The 20,270-nt window shown below is 33.1% G+C and overlaps 1 protein-coding gene across 4 annotated transcripts in view; it reads left to right on the top strand.

Annotated features, from left to right (window-relative positions):
- EHBP1 (EH domain binding protein 1) overlaps positions 1-20,270 on the top strand; it is a 309,286-nt gene that overhangs the window by 109,713 nt on the left and 179,303 nt on the right. For all 4 annotated transcript variants that reach the window (XM_079109672.1, XM_079109674.1, XM_079109673.1 and 1 more), the window contains exons 6-7: positions 1,350-1,531; positions 4,741-4,880. In XM_079109672.1, coding sequence (XP_078965798.1) covers positions 1,350-1,531; positions 4,741-4,880 — 322 coding nt within the window. The remainder of the gene's footprint in view (positions 1-1,349; positions 1,532-4,740; positions 4,881-20,270) is intronic.

Raw genomic sequence — 20,270 nt, 5'->3', positions numbered from 1 at the left:
TCTTTAGGGATGTTATATTACATTTTTACTTATTCTGTTGGGCAGAAATGTCAGATTTTTGAGGTCTGTTTTAATGTTTTGATTAAATTAGTATATCCTTATTTTAGGCAGATTAGTCAATCATAGGACAAGTAAAGATTTATTAAATAAAATTTCAAAGATGTTAATGGAAACTTTTCCTGCCTTGGTTGGAACATTTCATAGAAAATAATTGCAGAACTTTAATGGATTTGTTTAGCCCCTCTTTATTTTGCAGAGAAGATTACTGAGATTCAAGTGTCCTGACTTGTTCAAGGTCACACAACTTGAAAATTCAGCCTTAAATGTTGCTCTCAACTGCCAGATCAGTAAATGTTAAGAAATAATATGATATATATAACCTCTGATTTACATTATTACAAATTATCCATAAAATTTTTTCCTTCCCATTAGAACACACTCAAGGATTATATATTATGTGTCATCATATCCCTTCAGAATTTACATGTATTTTACATGTAATTAATGCCCAGTCATTATTTTGCTGTCTTATTTCAATTATTCTCTTAGGCTATTATTCTATAAAGTATAATTAGGTTATGTGATGGCTTATTAATGGAATTTTAAATACCTTTGATAGCAGACAGGTTTCATTTTGTGTTTCATTTCTGATGAATTGGCAATAGCTGTGTCAAGAAGAATTTTGAAATTTGCTGGCATTAGTTAGCAGTGCTGTCATAGACCTAAGATCAGAGAACTATTTCTTCCTTTATATGTGTGATCTTAGGGAAGGGAGAGGGAATTACAAGCTGGAATGATCAGAAAAGTTCTTTGGAAAGAAATGTCTCAAATTGCAATATAGATAGAATTTATATGGTGTAGGCAAAAAAGAGGAAGAATGTCACCTAGGCTGGAGGTTCCGTAAAAAATTTTAGTGTTTACAAAGGAGAAATACCATTAGGTTACATTGTGCCATTAAGTACATTGTACCAATTAGTACAATGAAAGGAATGAAAACAGTTGTTGACTACTTGTTGGTGCCTAACCCTGTGTTAGAGCCTTTTCTTACAGTAAACCTGGAGACTTTTTGTCTTTGTTTTTATTCCTTGCTTTTCCTTTCCTAAGATATTTAGAGTATCCTCGTTTTCCCTTTTTTCCACTGTACTTTCCAATTTCTTATCTGCCTTACTTAGACATAAAGGCTATGATGAAACCTCATCATAATTTTATTTATTACTATGTTTTAGGGATCATTGGAGAAGGGAGTTCTCAGTTGTTATTGAATTTTATTATTTAACTATAATTTAACTCCAAAATATACAACTTTAAAATTTTTTTACTTTTATTTTGTGTGTGTTTGTGTCTTCTAGGAATCCCCTTCTGGTAGAAGGAAAGCTCTTGCTACTAGCAGCATCAATATGAAACAGTATGCAAGCCCTATGCCAACTCAGACTGACGTCAAGTTAAAATTCAAGCCATTGTCTAAAAAAGTTGTATCTGCCACTCTCCAGTTTTCATTATCTTGCATTTTCCTTCGGGAAGGAAAAGCCACGTAAGTTGATTTTGTCATATAAGCTGCTTCATTCACAGTGTGTTTCAAGACACCATGGTAGAGCTTTTGGCTCAGTAGACTGGCAGTAGTTGAACATCATATAACATAGCCATTATTCTTTATTTGATAGACTGAGTTAAATGAACTCTTTGTTACTTATAGTCTCTTTTGATTCCAAAAAATGAACTATAATATAAAAGGGATTATAGCTAGTTTCAATTTTTAAATTGGATATTATAGGGTATCTGAAGTGTCTACCTTCCTTGTAGCAGCCTATAATCTAAAGTGCAGTTAAATTTGTAGAGCTACTTGATGCAACTGAGAAGTGAGAGGAACCCTAAATGAAAATTTAGATAAAAGAGATGAAAGAACTAAGGAAACTTTTGCCAATTCTTGTTTCTTGGCTCTGCTTTCTAAAACTTGCTTAGAAAAGTACACATAAATAAACAATTTATCCATGATTATTACCTTTTTCAAAAATCACTTCTGCAAGGTTCAGTGGTGTGTCCCTGTATCCCCATTGTTCAGGATGCTGAGGTGGGAGGATTGCTCAAGCCCAGGATTTCTAGACCAACCTAGGCAACAATGTCAGACCCTGTCCCAAAAATAAAAACCCAAAATTACTTATTAAACACTGAATAAGCATTGCACAAAGATTTCTAGATCTGGGTCTAGTCTCTTAAAAGAGTAAAATTCTGACTGGATAAAATGAAATGAGCATACATAGAGCAGTAGGGAAAAAGTATCCGTCACTCTGATTATTGCATACAGTTAAGTTAGAGTAAGTGCATGCTACTGGTGTAATGAAAGAGTTAGTACCTACTTGAAATACAAGATGAAGGGATGAGATAAATGGAAATGCTATGCTTAGAATTTTCCTATTAAAGGTGAGGGGTAAAGGTATCTGTGAACATTTCAATACAATCCAAACCACAGTTCTGAATATGTCTGACCTACTGGAAAGTCTACTTGAATGATAAGACTGGATTCTGTGCATCACTCAAAATGAGATGTTTGGCACCTATCTACATGGCAGCAAATAACGTGGTAGATAACAATAATAAGTCTCCTCTCAAGGAAGTTATGTTCTAAGTTAGTATGGTTAGTCCAGAATGGAAGCATCTTAGTCTTTCATCCCAGGACCTTAAACTGCACGCGAAAATACTGACATATTTAAAATATCTTATCCTGAAGTTTAAGCCAAAATGAAAGGAAGAAGAGAGAAAACAAATTCAGAGAAGCTCCTTTGAGGGTAGACTCCCTTCCATGGAGCAGTAGAAAGTGAATCAGCACCATTCACAGTAATCTGAGTGAGAGGAAATTCAGATAAATCAAATGTCTCAATTTGAATTGAATGGAGACTCAGAATAACCTGAATTCCTTCTCTACCTCCTTCTTCCTTACCTTCTTACCTTCCCCAAAGAAAAATGTTCAGGATTAAAATATGAGTAAATTAAAGTGGAAAAATTAAGCAAGTTAACTTTTTAGGAATGATATATTTTGAAATTATGTCCCTATTCTATTATTGGTAAGTGAGCAATTTGTAAAGCATTTATATGAAGTTATACAACTTTTTGTTGTTCATGCAGACTTTATATCACTAAATGTTTTTAAAAGGGGGAAATGATTTTGTTAACAGCCTATGTGAAATAAGATGCAAAGAATTTCAAAAACTAGTTTAGTTTGCAAAGCCATACTGTATTTAGAAGATAAGTAAAGCATTACTTTATAAGAAAACAATATTTTAATTTGACTGTCTGAATTTGGAGGAAGTATACCAAATCAAAAAATAATTTGTGTATGACATATTAGAAATTCATTCACTGTAGTTTATTTGAAGTTAAGGTAAAAGTAGAATATTTAAGTAAAGTTAACAAATATTTTTCAAATACTTCAAAATTTTAATAAAATCAAGATTTTAAATCTTTTTTTTAAGTTGTAGATGGACACAAATACCTTTATTATGTTTATTTTTATATGGTGCTGAGGATTGAACCCACTGCCTCACACATGCTAGGCAAGTGCTCTACCACTGAACTACAACCCCAGCCCAACATCAAGATTTTAATAGTATTTTAATTAACTTATAATTGACCCATGACATTTTTTATCTTGTAATTCCTAAAAAGGGTAGACTTTATTTTTAAGATGCTTTTTCTGTTAAAATAGTACTTCTAACTTTGTGTGTTTGTGGGGTATGACTCCTTTGGAAAAAAATACACATTAAGCAGGATTTAAATATGATTTACAGAAGTTTACTACTTTCTTTCCTCTAACCCATAAATCCAAAATGGGTCATGGACTTTAAGAATTCCTGTTCTAATTCCTTTTGAAAACTTCAATATTTTCAAGTCTAGATATCATCTGATATGCAACTACCCTATTGATTGATTGATTGATTTTAGATATTGGGGATTGAACTCAGGGGTTCTTTATCACTAAGCTCCATCTTCAGTCCCTTTTATTTTTTATTTTGAGACAGGGTCTTAAGTTGCTGAGTGCCTTGCTAAATTGCTAAGGCTGGTCTGCAGTCCTCTTGTCTCAACCTCCCAAGTTGCTAGGATTGTAGGTGTGACCACTGGCTTATTTTACTATAGCACACAGATTTAAACTAACTCCTAACTAGTTAGTTTTCAATTTTTTCTTTTTACTCGTTACACATTCTATTTTAAAATTAATGAATGAGTATTTGGATTATTCAGTATTCTTATACAACTGGTTAAAAAGACTTATTGGCATATTTACAGAAAGAAGGAATATTAATATTAATATTAATGTTATAGGTTGAGTGTCCCTTATTCAAACTGCTTAGGACCAGAGTGTTTCAGATTTCAGAATTTTTTAGATATTAGAATATTTACATATACACAATGAGACATCTTGGGGCTGGGACCCAAGTATAAACACTAATTTCTTTTATGTTTTATACACACCTTATATACCTTACATGCTTGAAGGTAATTTTACACAGTATTTTTAGAACACCTGAAGTATTACTGCAACCTATCATGTGAACTTGGGTAGGGAATTTTTTTTCTTGTGGCATTCTTTCAGTGACTCAAAAAGTTTTGGACTTTGGAATGTTTGGATTTTGAATTTTTGGATTAGGGATGCTCAACCTATGTTTTCTTAAGAAACAATAATTTTTCAAGCAATGTCATTTAATTAACTATATTATAATTTGATTATATTTTTAATCATTAATATAGGGATGAAGACATGCAAAGTTTGGCCAGTTTGATGAGTATGAAGCAAGCTGACATTGGCAATTTGGATGACTTTGAAGAAGATAATGAAGATGATGATGAGAACCGAGTGAACCAAGAGGAAAAGGCAGCAAAAATTACAGGTTAGTTTTATTAGCATTAAACTAAAAGTTTATCTTCATTTTTGAAGAGTTGAAAAATTCTTTATTTCCCAGGGAAAAAAACAAACAATTCCACTAAGTTTTTTTCTTAAGCCTTTCAGTTCTCTGAAAACTTTTTATGCTTATTTTAATTGAATAGATTTTTAGCAGCTTAAGATCAAGTTCTAAAGGTAGTCAAAAAAACAAAATTCACTGCTCTAATTTCAGAATTATATTATAAAGCAACCTAAATAGGCTCATATTTCTTTGTCAATGTATAAATTAAACCTCTAAAGATCAGATCTGCCTTAAAGGGATATAGAACAAAACAAGAAAATAAATCATTTAATTTCTCCTAGCTCATGTTCATTTATTCACATGAATTATACGAATAGTCTCTATTTTGAATTGGCACATATCTATGTATATATGCCATGCAGCTATCTCTTCTAATTGGTTTGATCAAACTACTAAGATGTTAGTTAGAACTTTCTTCTTCTTCTTTTTTTTTTTTTTGGTGCTGGGGATTGAACCCAGGGCCTTGTGCATGCTAGGCAAGCACTCTACCAATTGAGCTATATCCCCAGCCCTAGAACCTTCTTTTTATTCGTTAGTTAATAAATACTTATTGCTAATGTGACTATTATGTAAAGGAACTGATTTTTAATCTATCAGTGTGAAAATCAAGTACTATTTACATATTTCTTTTGGTTAATTAACTGTTCTAAATTTCTGGATTGATGTCCCTTGACGTCTAGTCATCTCTTGGTGATTTTCCCAAATTAATTGGTACTTTGGTATTTCTCTCTTGTCTTTGCCTCAATTCCTGCTATCATAGGGGGAATTTCTGTTGGTCACATTGATCACCATATAACTCCATAGCCAGAAAGTTCCTAGACTTTGTTAGTTCCAGTGACCTTCACTTCTACCAAACCTCTAGAAATGTGCCATGAGAAACAAATCAGACTTGTATGCAATAGTATATGTTTTGTCATGTGCAGATTTTAAATTATTTTTAAATTTTGATTCACATTTTTATTTTTTTGACCCAAGAGTGTTCAGGAGAGTATTTATTTTTATTTTGTTTACTTCCAGTTTTTTTTTATTATTATTATTCAAATAAGATTCAAAAGTCCTTTGAATTTCAGTTTTTGGAAAAAAAATTTTTTGAGGTTTTTTTTTCCTTGGTCTAAATATGTCACCCAGCTCAGTGGTACATACCTGTAATCCCAGCTGCTGGGAAGGCTGAGGCAGGAGGATAATGAGTTCAAAACCAGCCTCAGCACTCAGTGAGACCTTGTCTCTAAATGAAATACAAAATAGAGCTGGGGATGTGGCTCAATGGCCGAGGGTCCCCGAGTTCAATTCCTGGTACCCACCGCCAAATAAAACAAGATATGTCATGTATTTTTGTAAATTTTTCATAAATATCTTTTTTATATGCATATTCTATTTGTTACCTTCAGCATTAAATCAGACTTTTCATTTATATTATTTGTATTGTTGTTCTTTTTGTACAGTTCATCTATTAAAGACAGAGAACTTCAGCGCTAAATTATTTGGTCCATAAAAGTTTATTCTCTTATAACTTCATTCTGATTTGTATATTTGTCCCACTTAATGACTAATGCCTTGAAGTTTTACTTGATATTGATATTTGTAACATAATTTGGGTGGCATATTTATCACTTTATTTTGAACCTGTTATTTTAAATATTTCTCTTATAAATAGCATATGGCTAATCTAACCATATAATATTTGGTCTTTGATATTTTGTCTGGGTAACTGACATACTTAATTTCACTTATATTACTTTTATACTTTTATTTTGTGTCTTAGTTTTTCCACCTGTTCTCCCAATTTTGCCACTCTTAAGACTTTTTAATCAAACATTTTGATAGAGTAATTTGGAAGATATAGATCCCATTTTCATTTTAGAGTGTTAGTTTATAAAAAAAAGCCAGACAGATAAATGAATGAACCCATTGATGGATGTTCAAAATAACATAAAAAGTGAAATAGAATTTATTGACTCTTCTCTTTTTTTATTTTATTTTTTCTTTTTAGATACACCTGACAATAGAGTATATTTTGACATATTGTACGTGGAGTATAACTTCCCATTCTTGTGGTTGTACATGATGTGGAGTGACACTGGTCGTGTATTCATATATGAACATAGGAAAGTTATGTCTGATTCATTCTACTATATTTCCTATTCCCATCTCCCCTCCCTTCCTTCATTCCCCTTTGTCTAATCCAGTGAACTTCTATTCTTCCCTGCCCTCGACCCCCACTTTATTGTGTGTTAGCAACGCATATCACAGAGAACATTCAGCCTTTGGTTTTTTGGAGGACTGACTTATTTCACTTAGCATGATAGTCTCCATTTCCATCCGTTTACTGGCAAATGCCATAATTTCATTCCTATTTATGACTGAGTAATATTCCATTGTGTATGTATATCACATTTGCTTTATCCATTCATCTGTCAGTGGGCACCTAGGTTGAATCCATAGCTTAGCTACAGTGAATTGAGATGCTATAAACATTGATGTGGCTGTGTCACTGTAGTAGGCTAATTTTAAGTTCTTTGGGTATAAACTGAGAAGTGGGATAGCTGGGTCAAATGGTGGTTTCATTCCAAGTTTTCTGAGGAGTCCCCATACTGCTTTCCATAATGGTTGCACTAATCTGCAGTCCCACCAGCAATATATAGGTGTATCTTTTCCCCCATATCCTCACCAACATTTATTGTTACTTGTATTCTTGATAATTGCCATTCTGACTACAGTGAGATGGAATCTTCAAAACGTAGTTTTGAAGCCACCACATTGTTTTCTGAGGTGCTGGGGATTCGAATCTGGGCCTGTGCACACTCAAGGCAAGTGCTTTGCGAGCTGAGCTATTTGCCCCCTTCAGTGTAGTTTTAATATGCATTTCTCTAATTGCTAGAGACGTTGAACATTTTTTCATATATTTCTTCTGTGAAGTGCCTGTTCAGTTCCTTTGCCCATTTATTAATTTTGTTTTTTATTTTATTTTATTTATTTAATTTAATTTTATTTTATTTTGTGTTAAGTTTTTTGAGTTCTTTATATATCCTGGAGATAAATGCTCTATCTGAGGTGCAGCTGGCAAAGATTTTCTCCCATTCTGTAGGCTGTCTCTTCACATTCTTCATTGTTTACTTTGCTGTGGAGAAGCTTTTTAGTTTGACACCATCCCATTTATTGATTCTTGATTTTACTTCTTGCACTTCAGGAGTGTTGTTGAGGAATTTGGTTCCAGAGCTGACATGATGAATATTTGAGCCTACTTTTTCTTCTATTTGGCGCAGGGTCTCTGATCTAATGCCCAGGTCCTTGGTCCACTTTGAGTTGAGTTTTGTGCAGGGTAAGAGATAGGGGTCTAATTTTATGGATTTCCAGTTTTCCCAGCACCATTTGTTGAAGAGGCTGTCTTTTCTCCAATGTACGTTGTCTTTATGGTGCCTTTGTCTAGTATGAGGTAACTGTATTTATGTGGGTTCATCTCTGTGTATTCTGTTCTGTTCCATTGGTTTTCATGTCTGTTTTGGTGCCAGTACCATGCTGTTTTTGTTACTAGAGCTCTGTATAATATAAAGTCTGGTATTTGATGCCTCCTGTTTCACTTTTCTCGCTAAGTATTGCTTTGGCTATTCTGGGACTCTTATTTTTCCAAATGAATTTTATGACAGCTTTTTCTATTTCTGTGACGAATGTCATTGGAACCTTAATATGAATTGCATTAAATCTGTATAGCGCTTTTGGTAGTATGGACATTTTAACAATATTAATTCTGCCTACCCAAGAATATGGGAGATCTTTCCATCTTCTAAGGTCTTCTTCAGTTTCTTTCTTTAGTGTTTGTAGTTTTCATTGTAAAGGTCTTTTACCTCTTTTGTTAGATTGATTTCCAAATATTTTATTTTCTTTGAGGTTATTGTGAATGGATATTTTTTAAAAATTTTATTTCTCACTGATGTATAGGAATGCAGTTGATTTATGGTTGTCAATTTTATATCCTGCTACTTTGTTGAATTCATTTATGAGTTCTAGAAGTTTTCTGGTGGAGTTTTTTGGGTCTTCTAGATGTAGAATTATGTTGTCAGCAAATAAGGATAGTTTGAGTTCTTCTTTCCAGTTAGTATTGCTTTAATTTCTTTTATCTAATTGCTCTGGCTAGAGAGTTTCAATGACTAAGAAGTAGTGAAAGAGAGCATCCTTGTCATGTTCTGGTTTTTAGAGGGAATGCTCTTAGTTTTTCTCCATTTAGAATGATGTTGGCTTTGGGTTTAGCATATATAGATTTTACAATGTTGAGTTATGTTCCTGTTTTTATTTCATCCAATAATTTGAGGAGGATTGGTGTGTGTTCTTCTTTGAGTGTGGTAGAACTTGCCTGAGAATCCATCTGGTCCTGGGCTTTTCTTTCTTGGTAGACTTTTGATGGCATCTTCAATTTCATTGTTTGATCTGTTTAAATTTTCTGTCCTCCTGATTCAATTTGGGTAGGTCACACGTCTCTAGAAATTTGTTAATGTCTTCAAGATTTTCTATTTTATTAGGGTGTACATTTTCAAAATAGGTTCTGATTATCATTTGTGTTTCAGTAGTGTCCGCTGTGATCCTTCCCTTTTCATCTTGAATTTTAGTGGTTTGAGTTTCTCTCTCTCCCTCCCCCACCACTTTCTTTGTTAGCTTGGCTAAGTGTTTATCAATTTTATTTATTTTTTTAAAGAACCAACTTTTTGTTTTATCGATTTTTAAAAATATTTTTTCAGTTTCATTTACTTCAGCTCTGATTTCAATTATTTCCTATCTTCTACTGCTTTTGAAATTGATTTGTTCTTTTTCTAAGGCATTGAGATGTAATGTTATTTATTTGGTGACTTTCTATTCTTTTAAGGAATGAGCTCAATGCAATGAACTTCATTGCATTGCAATGAAGAGCTCAATGCAATGAGCTCTTAGAACTTCATTCATGGTGTATCGGAGATTTTGATACGTTGAATGGCTATTCTCATTTACCTCTAAGTATTTTTTTATTTCATCCCTGATTTATTCTGTTATCCATTGGTCATTCAATAGTTTGTTATTTAGTCTCCAGGCATTAGAGTAGCTTCTGTTTTTTATTTTATTGTTGATTTCTAATGTCATTCCATTATGATCTGATAGAATGCAAGGTATTATCTCAATTTTTTTTTTATTTGCTAAGAATTGCTTTGTGGCCTAAGATATGGCCTGTTTTAGAGAAGGATCTGTGTGCTGCTGAGAAGAAAGTGTATTCAGTCTTTTAAGTCTCAATTATTATTATTATTATTTTTTTAGTTCTGTAGCTTCTCTATTTAGTTTTCGTTTGGAGGATCTATCCAGGGGTGAGAAAGTGTGTTAAAGGCACCCAGTATTATTGTGTTGTGGTCTGTTTGATTCTTGAAATTGAGAAGGATTTGTTTGATGTATGTAGGTGCTCCATTGCTTGGGACATAAATATTTATGATTGTTATGTCTTATTGATGTAGAATTCCCTTAGGATGTATGAAATGTCCTTTTTGACTCTCCTCTTGTATGATGAAAGTTGCAATATGATTCTCTTCTTTCCTTCTACAACACCTTTTGGCTACTATTATATTTATTTCAGTAATATTTTATTGTTTTTTTCCAAAAATAAATGCTAACAGTTGCATTGAATTTCACAAGGATGTCAGCAATTTTTAAATGCCATGTCCCATAATTGAGTTTTGAGTTTTTTTTAATCTTTGAATTTTGAGTATTTGGTTTGTTTGAATATTTTTGGAAGGATAGTGGGTATCCTTCCCCTGTCACTACCTTCCACCTACTTTGTCTTAGTGCACTTGGGTATCTTTCACTAGGTAATTTATAAACAATAGAAATTTATTGATTACAGTTATGGAGGGAGCTGGGAAGTTCAAGATCAAGGAGTTGGTAGACTTAATATCTAATGAGGGGTCTGTTCCTACTAGATGGCATGCCAGGAGGGCAGATAATAACAGATTCAAACTCATTCCCTCAAGTTCTTTCAATTAAAAAAAAAATGAGTTTTTTAGTTGTAGTCTACATACAAGTGTATTTTTTTGTAAATTTTCCATAAATACCTATTTTACATGTATATTTTATTTGGATTTAGCATTAGATTAGACTTTTAATATGATCTAATCACCTTCCAAAGACCACATCTCTTAATACCCATCACCCAGGTGGTTAGGTTCCAACATATGAATTGGGGATGATGGAGACACCAACATTCAGAGCATAGAATACCTATCTTTCAAAATTTAATTCTCTTGTTACATACTCAGACATGCTTTTCATACCCATTTCCTGATTATCTTGACAACTCCATTCTGTATAATACTACTCTATCATTTGCAAATACAGGCCTTTTCCTACAGCATAAGTTTTTATAGTGCCAATAGAATAGTAATATGATCATTAAATTAGAGAATATGGTTGCTTTTGTTGATTCCTTTTGGTTAAAACTAAATTTGTTAGACATTAGTATTATAAGTAGGAGTTTAAAAGAAATACCTACATGTTCATAACTGTTTGGAGCTGTGTGTTCTCTTTTAATAATATTAGTAGAAGAAAATATAATATTGTACTGTACTGGTATTGACAAGAAAATAAAGGGTTTTTTTTTTTTTGTTTTTTTTTTTTTTTTTGTTTAATGTAGATTCAATGAAAGCATTCATAGTAGTTTGATTTTATGGCTAAACTCTTTGCTTAAGCATGAAGTATATGCCTTAAATTTTCTAAAATTTGCTGGGCATGGTAGCTCATGCCTGTAATCCCAGTGATTCAAGAGACTGGGGCAGGAGGATTGATTGCAAGTTTGAGGTCAGCCTCAGAAACTTAGCAAAACCCTGTCTCAATAAAAAATAAAAAGAAATGAGATGTAGCTCAGTGGTACAGCATCCCTGGGTTCAATCTCTAGCACTAAAACAAATTTTTTTTTCTTATCAAATTCCTACAAGTATAATAACTTAGTTTTATACTGTTTGAAATTCTTACCTAATTGAAGAAATTATTTTAATGCGACTTGTGATTATTCAAGATTCCTTTGGAATACTACTAATTATTGTTACTATTATTTTCATTTTTTTCCCCTCTGTTTTATAAAACAAACTCTCAAGGTAGAGTTTCTATTTTTTCATTTCTAGCTTCTAGCACATTTTCTGGAACATATTAAAAATTTAATACTTGTTAACTAAAAGACCACAGCGAATCAATGAGGCCTCCCTTCTCCTATTGTAGGCCATTCTGGCTTGTAATCTTGTTCCATTTGACCTTTAAACACATACTACCTTCTACAAGGTAAGGTGTTTCTATTTTATTGGAGGAATCTGTTCTGGACAACACACATAATTCAAAGCTCAATAATTCAAGACTATTTTTCCCAAAGTAACAAATGTTAAATGCATGTGTGGAAGAAGCAGGGGTGGGTGGGGACCATGGGTGACTACATGCATGTTTGAAGTCAGTATGTCCACATTGTAACATGTTACATTTTTTTCTCAGCATTTTATGTTATATTTGCAAATAACAGTGACTTAAATAACTGGCTTCTTTAGTTGCATTTTTTAGCACATGTAATGTCATTCTACCAGCCTCTCCACTTTTATAAATGTTTGGGTAGTTTTAGGATAATAAAAAAGTATACTAAAATTTAACAATAATAATAATATTCAAGAGTGAACCAAATGTGTGTGTTTCATAAAAATAGTACAAGTAAAGTGTGGTGGTTATTTTTATTTAACAGCTAAAATGGCAAAATAAATACAGCTATGTTCACTGTTCTTACCAGCTTTGAAATATTATTGACACAATTTTTATAGACAAAGGGATCATTATTTTAAATTTTCCCTGTTAATTATACCTTAAGAAATATAAATGCATAAAATGTGATTGCATTACACTCGCTATATTATTTCCCCAACTGAACTTTTTGAAGGAATAGATTGCTAATAATCATTTTGTGTATATCTTAGATTGACACCTTGAGATATTCGTTTAGCTAGTGATTTCTTATGAAAGTTTCTGTTTAATCAGCAATAATTGATAAAATAATGTCTGAAATTACAGTCTTTGCTAGGTGACAGTAAATCCATAGGATCTATATTTGGACTGATCAAAAGTCCCTTCCCTGTTCTGAGATAGACTTTCCTAACTAGAAACACATTTGGGGACTAGTTTTTAGGAACCTTTTATTGATGTTACATATTTAGATACATCCCATTGAGATGTAGCACCAGTGAATGGACAGAATTTTTAGTTAGAGTTGAGATGGAAAAATTCCTGAAATGTAGCAAGAGTAATAGACCTTGGAGTAGGAGAAAACAAAGCCTTTTAACGGAAAGTTTGCTGCAGCCAAGAATAGAAATTATATATGGTTGCAGATAATAAACTTCCATTTATATAGCATCTTAGTATGCTTGAAGCAATTTTTGGCAGTATGCCCATCTTTGAAATTCTTCTTTTATTTCTTTTTTCTTTCTTGATGTGTTTTATTTACTTTGGTTTTTTTGTTTGTTTGTTTTGTTTTATTTTTGTGGTGCTGGGAATGAAACCTACTCTCTCCTGCATGCTAAGCAAGTGATTTACCGCTGAGCTATATCCCCAGCCCCTATGTGGAATTTCTGAATATATACCAACAGGGGAATAAAAGACTAAATGCATAAATGGCAAGGTCCTCTTTAACATACCTCAAAAAAAGCAGGTTCAATGGAAGCAGTTTATGACAAGCATTATTGGGGAAACTCAAATTATGAGTTCTACACATGAAAGACCACTGGTATTCTTTGCTTATTGCAAAGATCACCATGAGGGTCTTCTCAAGGTCAATGAGTCATTCACACTTTCATGACCTGTGTAGACTAAACTTAGTATTATAGTCTCTTAAGAGGGTATTGCACAAGATATATTACAGGACATACTTTTTTTGTTTTGTTTTGTTTTAACCAGAGTAAGTTCTTAGCTGTCTAGGTGTTATTCATTATACTCTATCACCAGATGACAATTTGGGTACAGAGTGACAAGATCCACATAATTAGGAGCAGAGATTGCCTTTGCTTGATATACCATGCTGCACAAGAACTGAAATCTTTTGTGATAGTTTCACAGACACAGCTTCCAAAGTCCATGGAAAGGATATGCCTAGTTAGATGAGGCTCCACATTCAGAGAAGCTCAAAGCTATGGCCTTCCACCAGATATATAGTCCATTCAGAGTCCTACCATCCAATTATGATGCAATTTATCAATCAGTATTCATTTTTACCATAAGCAAGGTTGCTTGGTGTTTCCTAATCCTTTTCCCATAGTTGATAAAGTTAATTTGGGAGAAGGAAGGGAGAGTGACATATTGGCTACCTTCAGGGAACAAAATCTAACAGCACAGATGTGAGCAGAGAAGATACCAGTTACATATCTGAAGAACTAGAGTTGATGATGGTATGACTCAGGCATCTGAGATTAAATGTCTTGTTTCCAAGGGCTATGAATGAGGATAAGTGGGTCTCCCACTTTTTTTTTTTTTGGTGGTGCTGGGATTCCTTAGAATAAACATGAAGCGCTGGTCAGCAAATGCATCCATTACTGGAGGGCATCTACCCTCCAGTATTCAGGACACTATAAACAAAATTATGCAATTGCTGTGGACTCAATTTTTTTTTATTTTTTAATGAGCACCTATCTGGGAGGTCTACTTAGAGGATCAGAATTTTTGGAAAACTGCATATTAGTTAGTCATTAAGATTGAAAAGTAAGAGAAGAAAGTAATCCCTTGAGCTAAGAAGTTTAAAAGATACCACAGCTATCTCCTTTTAAAAGGATTTTGAAACCTTAGGATGAGAGACCAAAGATAGCAGGAATATCTCCTTATAGTGTTTAGAACTCAAGTGTATCAGGTAATAATAAAAGTAACAGAAATCACAAATTATAAATTTATCCTACTTTGTGTTAATCTTAAACCCTAATGCTGTTTTATTTGTTCAAATGACAACTGTACATTATCTAAATTCCCCCCACCTCCAGTACTCTGTGAGAATTTTGCTTATATTGAGAACCTGTCTGACAGGGCTGGAATGGAATTGAGAGTGCTAAATAAGTTAGAACTGAGCACATTTCCCTAAAGATTGGGAACAAGGCAAGAATGTTTACTCTCACTACTTTTGTTCAACATTATACGAGAAATCCTGGCAGTCACATGATGAACAATCAATATAGAAAAATCTACTGTATTCTTACATGTGAACAACAAACATTTAGAAAAGAAAATTAATAAAATAATTCGATTTACAGTAGAGTTTAAAAAAAAGATGACAAATAAATTAACAAAAGATGTGAAAAGTGTAATATATTACTGAGTAATTAAAGACCTTAATAAATGCAGAGATATTCCATATTTATAGATGAGAAGACTCAATACTGTCACTTTCCCCAAATATGAATATAAATTTAACTCAATGCCAATTGTAATCCTAGCAGGGTTTGGGGTTTTGTTGTTGTTGTTGTTGTTTTTTGTTTTGTTTTGTCTGTGTATAAGTTGAAAAACTGATTCTAAAATATATTTAGGGATACAAGGATCTGAATAACCAAAAAACAAAATACACAGAAAACAAACAACAACAGCAACAACAAAACTACACACAAAACCTAGGGACAGGGAACCCAGAATTATACTCTCTGACATTAAGATTTACTATAAAGCTATAATAGTCAAGATATTATAGATTGGCATAGGACAGATAAATATATCAACAGATTACTTAATAAATCAACTACTGAGAGTTTCAGTTTCCAGTTAGCCATGTTATCTTGAGGGTAAATAACTGACAATCTAGAGTACTGTGTTGCTAAGCTATGGTGTTTGGTAAGTTAGGTGTATTAAATGATTTTCGACATATTTTCAATTTACAATGGTTTATGGGGATGCATATGTAATAAATTTGAAATTAAAATTTGGCCAATTAGAATTCATCAAAATTTAAAGCTTCTACTCATGAAAAATAGACTATTAAGAAAATATATGGGTAAGGCGCAGACTAGAAAACAAAAATAGTAACAAAGTATTTTTCTGACACAGGTCTTGTTTCTGAGAATAGATTTTTTTTAAACCCCTAAAACTCAATAATAAAAAGATAAACAAAATGAGCAAAGATTTGAACATATGATTCACAGACAAAAATATACCACTAGCCAATAAGCAAACCAGAAAGGCTTTCAGTGTCACTTGTCATTGGCAAAATGCAAATGAAAATCACAATGAGATACAACTTCACACCCATAAGAATGGCTAAAATTTAAAAGATCAACAATACTAAATGTTAGCGAGGATATAGATCAACTGAAATTCTCATTCATTATTCATTAAGTATAATACTACAATCATTTAGGGAATTTCTTACAACACTAGGTATATATATATACTTACCTTCTTAATCCGGCAATTCTACTCATTGGTATTTCCACATGAAATGAGATCTGTATCTACAAGAAGATTCACATAAAGACATTATAGCAATTTATTCAGAATAACCCAAATGGGAACAACTCAGGTATACATCAACAGGAGAATGACTAAACAAGCTGTAGTTTATTCATGAGTGGAATATTGTTCTACAATTAAAAAGAACTATATAGGGCTGGGATTGTGGTTCAGTGGTAGTTCCCTCACCTAGTACATGTGAGGCCCTGGGTTCAATCCTCAGCACCACATAAAAGTAAAATAAAGGTATCATGTCCACCTACAACTAAAAAAAAATATTTTTTTTAAAAAAGAACTATATGGACAACATTTTGACCTTTGGTTAACACACAACAAGGGAGGGGAGGGAAGAATAGATGTTCAGTGGATTAGACAAAGGGGAATGAAGGAAGCAGGAGATGGGAATAGGAAAGACAGTAGAATGAATCAGACATAGCTTTCCTATGTTCATATATGAATCCACCACCAGTGAAACGCCACATCATGTACAACCACAATAATGGGATCCTAATTAGAATAAGTTGTACTTCATGTATGTATAATATGTTAAAATACACTCTACTATCATGTATATCTAAAAAGAACAAATAAAAAACTATATTGTTATGCTCCACAACAAAGGTGTTTCTCAATATGATTATGCTAAGTGAAAGAGGACTTACATAAGAGTATATATTGTACGTTCCATTTATGTCATATTCTAGAAAAGGCAAAAGTAATCACATATGAAAAACATTAGAACAGTGATAACCTGTGGGACCAAGGAGTGACTGAAAAAAAGCATGAGAAAACATTGGGAGATGATGTAAATGTTCTGCATCTTGGATCACATTTGTCAAAAATTTATTGAATTTTACACCTTAAGATTTGTGCCTTTTCCATGTGTGTATAAGTAAACTACTAGAGGATAACATGTAAAAATTATAGTATTAGATCAGTGAAAAAATGATTTCTAACTCTCTGATTTATTGATCTACTGTTTAGTATAGCTAGTCTAATGAATCATTCTTCCCAATATTCATGCTCCTTTGTAGTCCCCTCCCTTGTCTCTGAACTAGCCCTGTAAATCTTTTAATGAAAAGAATAAAGTAAAAATGACTTTGTGTGACTTCAGAAGCTAGGTTATAAGATGCCTTTTTTTTTCTGCCTGGGCCTCTTATAATACATGTTCCAGGAGAAACCAGTTGCCATGTAAAATGTCCGCCTACCCAGAGAGTAGTGTGCTGAGAAGACCCCCAAACTAGTCATGTGGACAGTTCACTTAGAGAAGAATGCCTGCATCTATTGTTCTCGACTTCTCAACTGAAATACCAAACATGTAAGCGAAGAAGTAATTTCAGACCTTTTAGCCCTATCAAGCTTTCAGATGAATTCAACCCCAACCACCATCAAGTTCAGTGAACTACCCAGCTAAGTCCAGTCAACTCAGAACTGTCAAAGAAAAAAAATTTATTTTAAACCATGAGGTTTTGGGATAATGGCTTAAACTATAACATTTCTAAAGTTAAATCATTATAAATAGATACATATACACATATATAGGCATAGAGAGAAATACATAAATAAAACATACTGCTTGCTATTAATAAAGTATATCTTCTATCTGCCCTTATAAACCTGATGTTAAGTATTATAACTCTGTTTATTCACTCATTCATTTACAGCATACATTAAGTACTGGCTATATGATATAAAGTACTAGTTGCTAGAAATTCAGAGTGAACATTACATAGATGCATAGCTACTGAATTCCATTTTTTTATGTTCAGTATTTAAAGGGATTGTCGAGAATCATTATGTGAAAATGCCCATTAGGCAGTTGGAAATTCAAGCCTAGCATTTAGTACATATATGAGAATTACCTCCACTTTTATGTGTGTTTAAAGCAAGAGAATAGATTGATTCTTCCAGTAAGAAAAGATTTAGGAGGAAAAAAGAATGAAATCTATCACGGGATCCTGGGAAATAAAAATACTTAAGAGGCAGAGCGAAGAGTATTATTAAAAAAGTCCAAGACAGAAGAGGGAGATACTAATGTCCTGGATGGGGCAGAAGGAGGGAATGGTTAATTATTTTTATTCAATATGATAAGAACTGAAAATTATCTAGATCTATTGCCATTTAGAATAGACTTTGGTGACTTTCTAAAAGTACTCTTTTATTCTTTTGGTACTGGGGATTGAACATACAGGCACTTCACCACTGAACCACATCCCCAATCCTATTTTATTTTTTATTTTGGGACAGGGTCTCACTAAGTTGCTTAGGGATTCACTAAGTTGCTGAGGCTGGCATTGAACTTGTGATCCTCCTGCCTCAGCCTCCCGAGCTGCTGGGAGTATAGGCAGACTCCACAGCTCGTAAAAGTGCTCTTTTAGAAGCACTATTTTGCTGTGAGTTGAAAGATTAATGGTAGGTGAGAAATTATAGGCTACTATGTTTTTAAGATGTTTCCTCATATAAGCTTAAGAGAGACTGGCCAAACAGGGAAAAGATTGAGGGACTTTGGTAGGGGGTTACTAACTTGATCTTATTAATAATAAGCCCTTGGGAAAGAACTATTAGAAGAGGTTGAAGATGGAGGAAGAGAGAACGCATGGTGTCCACTTGCCTATCTGAAGCAGCCCTCTGTTCTCTGTTACGATTTGCTATGAGATTAAAACCTGTTAGATGTATCCACAAATCAAATATTTATGCGCTTAAACCTGTGAGGAAAGTGACATCTTACTGGCCCTGATCTCTGCCAGTAAGTTGAAGTGTTACTATTCTAGACTATCTTCAAATGAGATTATACCTCTACTGAATTTAGTTATACTTAAAGAATCAGGATGCTGCAAGATTTGCAGGTATGTTCTAGCTCTAGGCAGTTTATCTTTTGGCTTTTACTCAATCTACAGACTTTCTTATAAAAGGAAAAAGCTACCTACTCTTCATGGCACCTCCCTACCCCATCCCCCTTTTTGTTCAATGTGATAATTTCTGTTGGTCAATTTCTATCTTCTTTTGCCTTTCTAACAGTAAAGAAGAGTCTCAAATTACTTGACCCTTTGCTTTGATTGCCTGCCCCTAATTTGGTTTCCCTTCTTATTCTCACCAATGTGAAGCAAGTCCAGACTGACACACTGTTAAAATAAATGTTCTGCTCTGTGGGTTTATTGCAGTAGTGGAATAGAAATTTGTTTGTACTGTTTATTATATAGCATTATTAGCATTTTTCAAGTGTGTAAAGCCTTGTGAAACAAGGCTTTAATAAGTAACAAAGTATTATATATATAAATACATTGGATTAGTGTAGTATATTTATGGGATTTCCCATTAAAAATTTCCAGTAATAATTTTTTGTTATAAATTTTCTCTTGAGTTTTTAATGTTTTCTGATTAGAAAAGTAAAACCTACTGCCTCTAGGAAATTTGGAAAACACAGAAAAGCACTCTTTTAAAAAGAGAAATATGTTACAAAATTATGTATTTTAAGATCCACATAGCAACTGCCAGTTGAAGTATTATCATACAAATTTTCACAGGCTGTCTCCAACTGAATAGACCCCATCATTGTGCTGGAACTACTTTCTACATGGTCACCCAACCTGGTGATTATCCTAGATTCCTTTCTTCATCCTCCATATCAAATTAACCATCACATCTTTCTTCTTAATTTATTCTTTAACAAATATTTATTGAGAGCCTTCTCTCATGGAGTGGTAATGCTTTGTCTTGCTTCCTGTCCTGTTATTTTTCAAATGTTGCCACCATGTTGCTGCTGAAAATGATGCTTCTAAAATATACATTTGATCTTTCAATATATTCCCAAAGCTTTCAGAGTAAAATTCACATTCTTTAGTTCTATCACAATAACCTTTATGA

This window comes from Sciurus vulgaris (genome assembly GCF_902686455.1).
Source record: "Sciurus vulgaris genome assembly, chromosome: 14".
Classification (NCBI taxonomy): Eukaryota; Metazoa; Chordata; class Mammalia; order Rodentia; family Sciuridae; genus Sciurus; species Sciurus vulgaris.
The sequence above is the reverse complement of the archived record's forward strand: the minus strand, read 5'-3'. Positions and strand labels throughout refer to the sequence as shown.